Source organism: Sinocyclocheilus grahami, unplaced genomic scaffold (genome assembly GCF_001515645.1).
Source record: "Sinocyclocheilus grahami isolate Dianchi unplaced genomic scaffold, SAMN03320097.WGS_v1.1 scaffold171.1, whole genome shotgun sequence".
Lineage (NCBI taxonomy): Eukaryota > Metazoa > Chordata > Actinopteri > Cypriniformes > Cyprinidae > Sinocyclocheilus > Sinocyclocheilus grahami.
The window spans coordinates 2,060,313-2,067,932 of NW_015505350.1; the positions used below are offsets into that span (position 1 = coordinate 2,060,313).

At 34.9% G+C, this 7,620-nt stretch overlaps 1 protein-coding gene across 1 annotated transcript; it reads left to right on the forward strand.

The window, feature by feature from the left end:
* The first annotated feature begins 1,192 nt into the window (after window positions 1-1,192).
* On the forward strand, window positions 1,193-5,766 carry LOC107593496 (potassium channel subfamily K member 13). Its single transcript, XM_016283230.1, has 2 exons — window positions 1,193-1,680; window positions 4,436-5,766. The coding sequence occupies exons 1-2, from the start codon at window positions 1,266-1,268 to the stop codon at window positions 5,386-5,388; spliced, it is 1,368 nt and encodes a 455-aa protein (XP_016138716.1). The 5' UTR covers window positions 1,193-1,265; the 3' UTR covers window positions 5,389-5,766.
* The last annotated feature ends 1,854 nt before the right edge of the window (window positions 5,767-7,620 follow it).

The following is a 7,620-nucleotide window of genomic DNA, read 5'->3' on the forward strand; positions in this document are numbered from 1 at the left end:
TCTATCTATCTATCTATCTATCTATCTATCTATCTATCTATCTATCTATCTATCTATCTGTCTGTCGTTCTATCTGTCTGTCCGTCCGTCTGACTGTCTGTCGTTCTATCTATCTATCTATCTATCTATCTATCTATCTATCTATCTATCTATCTATCTATCTATCTATCTATCTGTCTATCTGTCTATCTGTCTATCTGTCTGTCTGTCTGTCTGTCTGTCTATCTACATTTACACAGACTGTTTAATGCTGGACAAAATTAATTGACAGAAATTATAATTGCAGAAATACTGTACTGTTATGCAATTGTTTTTCAAAGTTAAATAGCCTATTGTGTCATATAGGAGTATCTACTTTAAATGGTGAATAAAAAATATTGCATATTAATATTTTATTAATTAAAGGAAATAATACTTTTATCAGCAAGGATGCATTAATTTGATCAAAAGTGACAGTATGTACATTTATAATGTTACAAACGATTTCTATTAAAAATCAATTAAATCAAAGAATCCTGAAAAAGATGTATCACAGTTTCCTGCTTTTCCAGCTGTTTGCAATATTAATAGTAATAAGAAATGTTTCTTGAGCAGCAAATCAGCATATTAGAATGATTTCTGAAGGATCATGTGACACTGAAGAATCGAGTAATGGCTGCTTCAGCTTTGCCATCACAGGATGTATAAAACGTATTTTAAATTGTAATAATATTTCACAATATTTTTGTTTTGCTGAATTTTTGATCAAATAAATGCAGCCTTGTAGAGCATAAGAGACATTTTTCAAAACATTATTATTATTTTTTTTTACCAAATATTACATTTGTAAGCTGCTTGGACCTTCTTACAAGCTAGTTTATTAACTGTATAGTTCTTAATTCATCAATTAGCTGAGGCTTTCTATTAAAGAGACAGTCCCTCTGAAGTTTAGGCACTGAAGTTTAGTGAAGGTTCAGAGAAAACCTCTTGCAAAGTTTGAACCTACAAGCTCTTGCCCAGATCTTCAGTCATATCGGCTAACCATGTGTGACAGTAATGACCGCAGGGCAATAAATTATGTCAAGTGTACATAAGCTGTGGGGAGGGCAAGGATGATCATGTTTGTCTTTTGCTTTACTTAGCAGCCAGCACAGCATTTTCTGCAGCAGCTTCTGAATCTGAACCGTTTGTGGATCAGTATCTACAGTCACTTTTAAGAACAGTGTGATAATAGAGACAGAGGTAATAAACATTCAATTTGAGGTTTGGATTGTTGTCTGGAAGTAATGCAACCAAAGACCTGCTGGTTGTGTCATCTGTTTACAATTTATTTCTCAATATTAATGGTGCAGTCAGATCATTCTGGTAGGTCCAGGAAAGGCTGTGGCTGTATTTGGTCTCATATCAACATCGACTTCGCCCGAATATTCCTTTTATGGTTTGTGATTGTCTTCTACGCTTTATTTGGGGCTGCTGTCTTCTCGGCCCTTGAGAGACCTTCAGAACTGGAGGCACACTGCAGATGGAACAGACAGCTGGCCGAATTTGTTCAGGATCACCGTGTTCCCTCAGAGGACTTGCGTGAGCTGCTGGGACACTATGAGGAGGCCATTGCCGCCGGGATTCGGATAGAAGCACGGAGACCTCGATGGGACTTCTCAGGAGCTTTTTACTTTGTGGCAACTGTAGCCAGCACTATTGGTAAGTTTGAACCTGTCTATCTGTCTGTCTGTCTAACAATATGTAAGTGCAATTGACAAGTCTCGGTTAGCCTAACACAGTACAAATAAAGGTGGAACAGATGTATTTTTAGTTGTTTCTTGAAGATGGTTAAGGACTCAGCTGCTCGGATTCAGTTGAGCAAGTCATTCCACCAGGAGGGAACAGTTAATGAAAGTCAGTGAAAGTGATCTATCTATCTATCTATCTATCTGTCGTTCTATCTATCTATCTATCTATCTATCTATCTATCTATCTATCTATCTATCTATCTATCTATCTATCTATCTATCTATCTATCTATCTATCTATCTATCTATCTATCTATCTATCTATCTATCTATCTATCTATCTATCTATCTATCTATCTATCTATCTATCTATCTATCTATCTATCTATCTATCTATCTATCTATCTATCTATCTATCTATCTATCTATCTATCTATCTATCTATCTATCTATCTATCTATCTATCTATCTATCTATCTATCTATCTATCTATCTATCTATCTATCTATCTATCTATCTATCTATCTATCTATCTATCTATCTATCTATCTATCTATCTATCTATCTATCTATCTATCTATCTATCTATCTATCTATCTATCTATCTATCTATCTATCTATCTATCTATCTATCTATCTATCTATCTATCTATCTATCTATCTATCTATCTATCTATCTATCTATCTATCTATCTATCTATCTATCTATCTATCTATCTATCTATCTATCTATCTATCTATCTATCTATCTATCTATCTATCTATCTATCTATCTATCTATCTATCTATCTATCTATCTATCTATCTATCTATCTATCTATCTATCTATCTATCTATCTATCTATCTATCTATCTATCTATCTATCTATCTATCTATCTATCTATCTATCTATCTATCTATCTATCTATCTATCTATCTATCTATCTATCTATCTATCTATCTATCTATCTATCTATCTATCTATCTATCTATCTATCTATCTATCTATCTATCTATCTATCTATCTATCTATCTATCTATCTATCTATCTATCTATCTATCTATCTATCTATCTATCTATCTATCTATCTATCTATCTATCTATCTATCTATCTATCTATCTATCTATCTATCTATCTATCTATCTATCTATCTATCTATCTATCTATCTATCTATCTATCTATCTATCTATCTATCTATCTATCTATCTATCTATCTATCTATCTATCTATCTATCTATCTATCTATCTATCTATCTATCTATCTATCTATCTATCTATCTATCTATCTATCTATCTATCTATCTATCTATCTATCTGATAGTCTATCTGTCTATCCAGCCTTTTCTCAAAATCTACATTCAGAAGTATAAAAACACAAAATATATATATATTTTTTTTTACTTTCCATATAATCTAATAATTTTATTTAGTTATTAAAAATAACAGCAGGTTGTAAATAATTCATCTGTGTGGTTGGGCGTATGTGGTAATTATAATTTTAGTAATTATGTTGTAATTAGCCACTCACGCAATTCTCTTTCTTGACAGAAAGTTTGTTTATTCCTCCTACGTGACCTTTTCTCTCCATACATTTTTCCCTGTGTTTGAAGAAGCATACTAATATTTCTCCCACTTATAGACTACATACAGTCATTAGCCTTTGGAAGAATCAACATGTTCATACATTTCAGGGTAGAATAAATGTTTACACATGATAACAATCTTTAACATCCTTCTTTTATTACCTGCTTATCTTTTAGTGGTGAAATAGCAAGAAAATCAATTTCCTGATTCAAATACCCAGAGCTCACATCATAATAGCTTGCAATCATGGATACATGTAAACAGCTCTTAAAATGTACAATGTCCAATCTAATGTGTAGTGTGTCAGTACACAAAGTGGAATCTGTAAATGTCATCTTGTTTGCATAACACAACAAATGGTTACCTCAAGATTATCGAATGAGCAACTTAAGGTTGATGAAAAGAACTGCTGTAGAACTGTACTATAGTTTCCCTTTTTTCTTGTAATTTCACTCTGTCAATCTTCATTGTTTGTAGTCTGTCATTACACTTGTCAGACTGAATCCAGAATAGCATACTACCATACCACTCTTAGTATTTCTACTCATAGTAGTTTTATATAGCAGAAGTAGTGGAGAAGTATGCTATTCAGCCCATTTTTGCACATTCCAGACAGGTTTGTTAGTCTGTAAGTTTTACAGTGAATTTACAGTGACTTTTTCATTATGCGAGTAGATGACGAAAAGCTACTGTTTTTATGATTAAGTCAATGGATCTTTCTTTCATTCTTTCAAAAACACTGATTCATTCGAACGCTAAGCAACAACTGATGAATGAGTTATTGAATCATCATTCACTCAACTGAATCATTTCAAAACACGGATTCATTCAAAAACAAAACACTTTTGTACGTCAGTTGATTCAGCTTTGGCTTTTTTTGTGAAGTAAATTAGACAAGTATAAAGCTTTGATAAGTCACTATAATGATAACAACACATATATCGAACGATATCGCTGGAATCATTTCAGAACAGTTTTTTTTTTCAGCTGATAAAAACACTGAAAGCTGAACAGAATCCTTCCAACCAAGAGCTCGAACACTTAAGGCCCGTTCACACCAACAACAATAACTATCATCCACGCCAATGGATGATAATGTTCTGTTTAGTATAATGCATGCAAAATGCTCAATTTAGCTACATTTCTGTGTCCATATCAGGTTTCGGGATGGCAGCACCCGCTACACTCAATGGAAAAATCTTCCTTATCTTCTATGGGCTGATAGGCTGCGCAGCCACCATTCTGTTCTTCAACCTCTTTCTGGAACACATGATAATGCTGATTACATTCCTCACACGCAGATGTCGAAAGCAAAAACAAACAATTAAGCTGAGTAAAAGACACATTGTCACCAATTTGAACACACAACTGGAACATGGAGATGAGCAGGAGGACTGGAAACCTTCTGTTTACTATGTAACCCTCATTTTGGCAACAGTTGCGATTTTGGTGAACTGCGGAGCATCAGGTCTGTACTCAGCCATGGAGGATTGGAGCTACCTAGAGTCTATGTACTTCTGCTTCGTGGCTTTCAGCACCATGGGTTTCGGGGACATGGTGAGCGGACAGAAGGCCCACTATGAAGCACGTTGGGTCTACCAGATAGCCAACTCTTTAATGATTATCCTTGGAGTGAGCTGCACCTATTCTCTTTTCAGCGTCACCGCCATCATCATCAAACAGATGTTGAACTGGATTTTGGCCAAGCTGTTCAGTCTGCATTGCTGTCGGTCTTGGGGCTGCTGCTCCATCACAAGTCTGAAAGTCAAAGAACTGGCCAATCAGCAGATCCAGAACACAAGCAACCATCACGGCACCTGTCATGTGGTCAAGGCCTCTCTCCCCTCCAAGAGCAAGTGTAAGTGTGCCAGCACTGCAGTAGAAATTGTGTGCCAGAGCCTGGACACAGCAAACAGTGGCCCAACCATTGAAGATGAAATCAGAGATTCGGACAAACTTTCGAAGGATGATGCAGAGAAAGACGTTTTCGGTGCTCTCAGCAAGAACTGTCACCTTAGTCATCATCATAGTGTGCGGGAGGATGTGAGAACAGTTGCAATGTCAAATCATCAGCAGCAAGAGACAAACATTAATGCAAAGCCAGTACTGTAAAAAGAAATGCAGTGAAAACTTTTAAACGGCTTAACTGTAAGCTACTACAGTATGTAAAAATGTATATTAGATTTAGTAGGTTAGTGCATTTAGTTTTATTTGGAAGTTAAAAGTGTAAATTAACTTGTAATTTAGGAATTGCAAATCTATGTTATAGACTTAATATATGTACTTTTACAGTAAAATTATCTTTATTTTACAATAGAGGACATTCTGAACTGTCTCCTAACTTGTGAAGGGAAATGTCACATGATTAGTTTTTGTAAAACGGTAATACTTTCTTGTTTGTTTCACCATAATATCCCCACAATGCAATGAAATTGTAAAGCTATTGATTTAAATAAGTTTATTCATTAATAAAGAGTTCAAACTCTTAAACCAACCAACCAGCTCTGAAATAAATGAAAGCATTCTGAATTGGATTTTTCATTTACTGTCCTTATACCTGCAGTCATTAGGTCCTATCATTCTATAACATTTGAACAAGTTTTCCAGCCTATAGTTTCCATTATTGTTAGTTTATAAAATATATTTTTTATTCAAAATGTAAGGTAGAAATTGACTTATAGATATACATTATTATTTCAATTAGGCCTATATTGGACATCTTTGTGCCACCTGTATTATTGTGGTGGTTATTAGTGCATTTTAAGTTAAAAAAACAGATTTTGGTAGCTTAGTTGAAGTAGATTGGTATTAAAATTATATCACTTAATGAAATATACAGTTATAAGTTGTGAGATAATACCATAATACCAAAAACATTGTTGCAGAATTTTTGGTGAATTTCTGGCCACAGCAGTTTTTACCGTAAAAAATATTATATAAGAAAATGCTTTACAGTGCACACAATTTTGAGTAGAGAGTCATTTAAATGGACACACAATTCAGAGAATATACATTTAATTCATTCATAGTGGAATACATTGGTTCTTGTTTTTTTTGCCGATGGTCCATCTGGAAGCCTCCAAGATGCAGTCTTTCTTGACTTTGTACTGCTCTGTGAGGTATTTTCCATTAAATCATCACAAAGGAGAAAAGCATCAGCCATTCTCTATAATAACTTTAATTACCAAACCACAAATCAGTGGCCAAAACTGTAATATCATTATGTTTCCACTGAGTCATAGCACTGAATGGTGATTTAAAATGAGTGGAGATGAAAAGTAAAAAAAAAAAAAAACCTTTTGATGTGGAACAAGTGTATGTTACAAAGGCATCATGATTCATAAATAACGTACAGCCAATATTCAGTGCACGATCCACTGTTTTGTCAATTTTTTTTTCAGTGCTGCATGGACTGCAAAACCACACTGAAAGAGTAGCGCTGAAAGAGTAGACCTTAAAGCAGGGCTCTTCAAATCTGGTCCTGAAGGGCCACTGCACTGCAGAGTTTAGCTCTAACCCTGATCAAACACACCTGATCAAGCTAATCAACGTCTTCAAGATCACTAGAAAATCACAGGTAGGTAAGTTTGATCAGGGTTTGGAGCTAAACTCTGCAGGTAATTCATCAATCTTAAGGTAAGACGATTTATTTATGTAAACACTGCTTTGATTGTTTCGTAGATCTGGCAACCAGATCAATGAGACTACAGAGATCGTCAGGAACATTAAACATCATCACAAACAGGTTAACTTATCTATCTACTCATTAGTCTATTTTACAGCCAAATGCTCAGGATTTTAAAGGGTCATATGATGCGATTTCAAGTTTTCCTTTCTCTTTGGAGTGTTACAAGCTGATTGTGCATAGATAAGATCCCCAAAGTTGCAAAGACTAAAGTCTCAAAACCAAAGAGATATTCTTTATCAAAGTTAAGACTCTGCCACGCCCCCCTAAAACGGCTCGTTCTAACACGCCCCCACATATCTACCTCACTATGTGGAAATATTTGCATAATGCGCCCAAATGTTCACGCAAAGAAAGAAGGCGTGGTTTCAGTAACCGCAGTTAGTGTTGAAGCAGCCATGTCAGGGAGACACTGTGTATTTCTAGGCGAAAGCAAAAGCACTTTATTTGGCCTTCCGAAAGTAGATGCATTTAGGAATCTTTAAGATTACTTACAACAGAACAGCAATGCATTTTATGGACGACCATTTCGTGAACCTAGGAGAGGAGGTCATTCTGACTTTGCTATGACAATCTGGAATTCCAATGACATTATTTACTGTCTTTACATTTATTTTGAAAGATGAAGCTCGCGATTATGGTAAGGGGCGTTACATTTC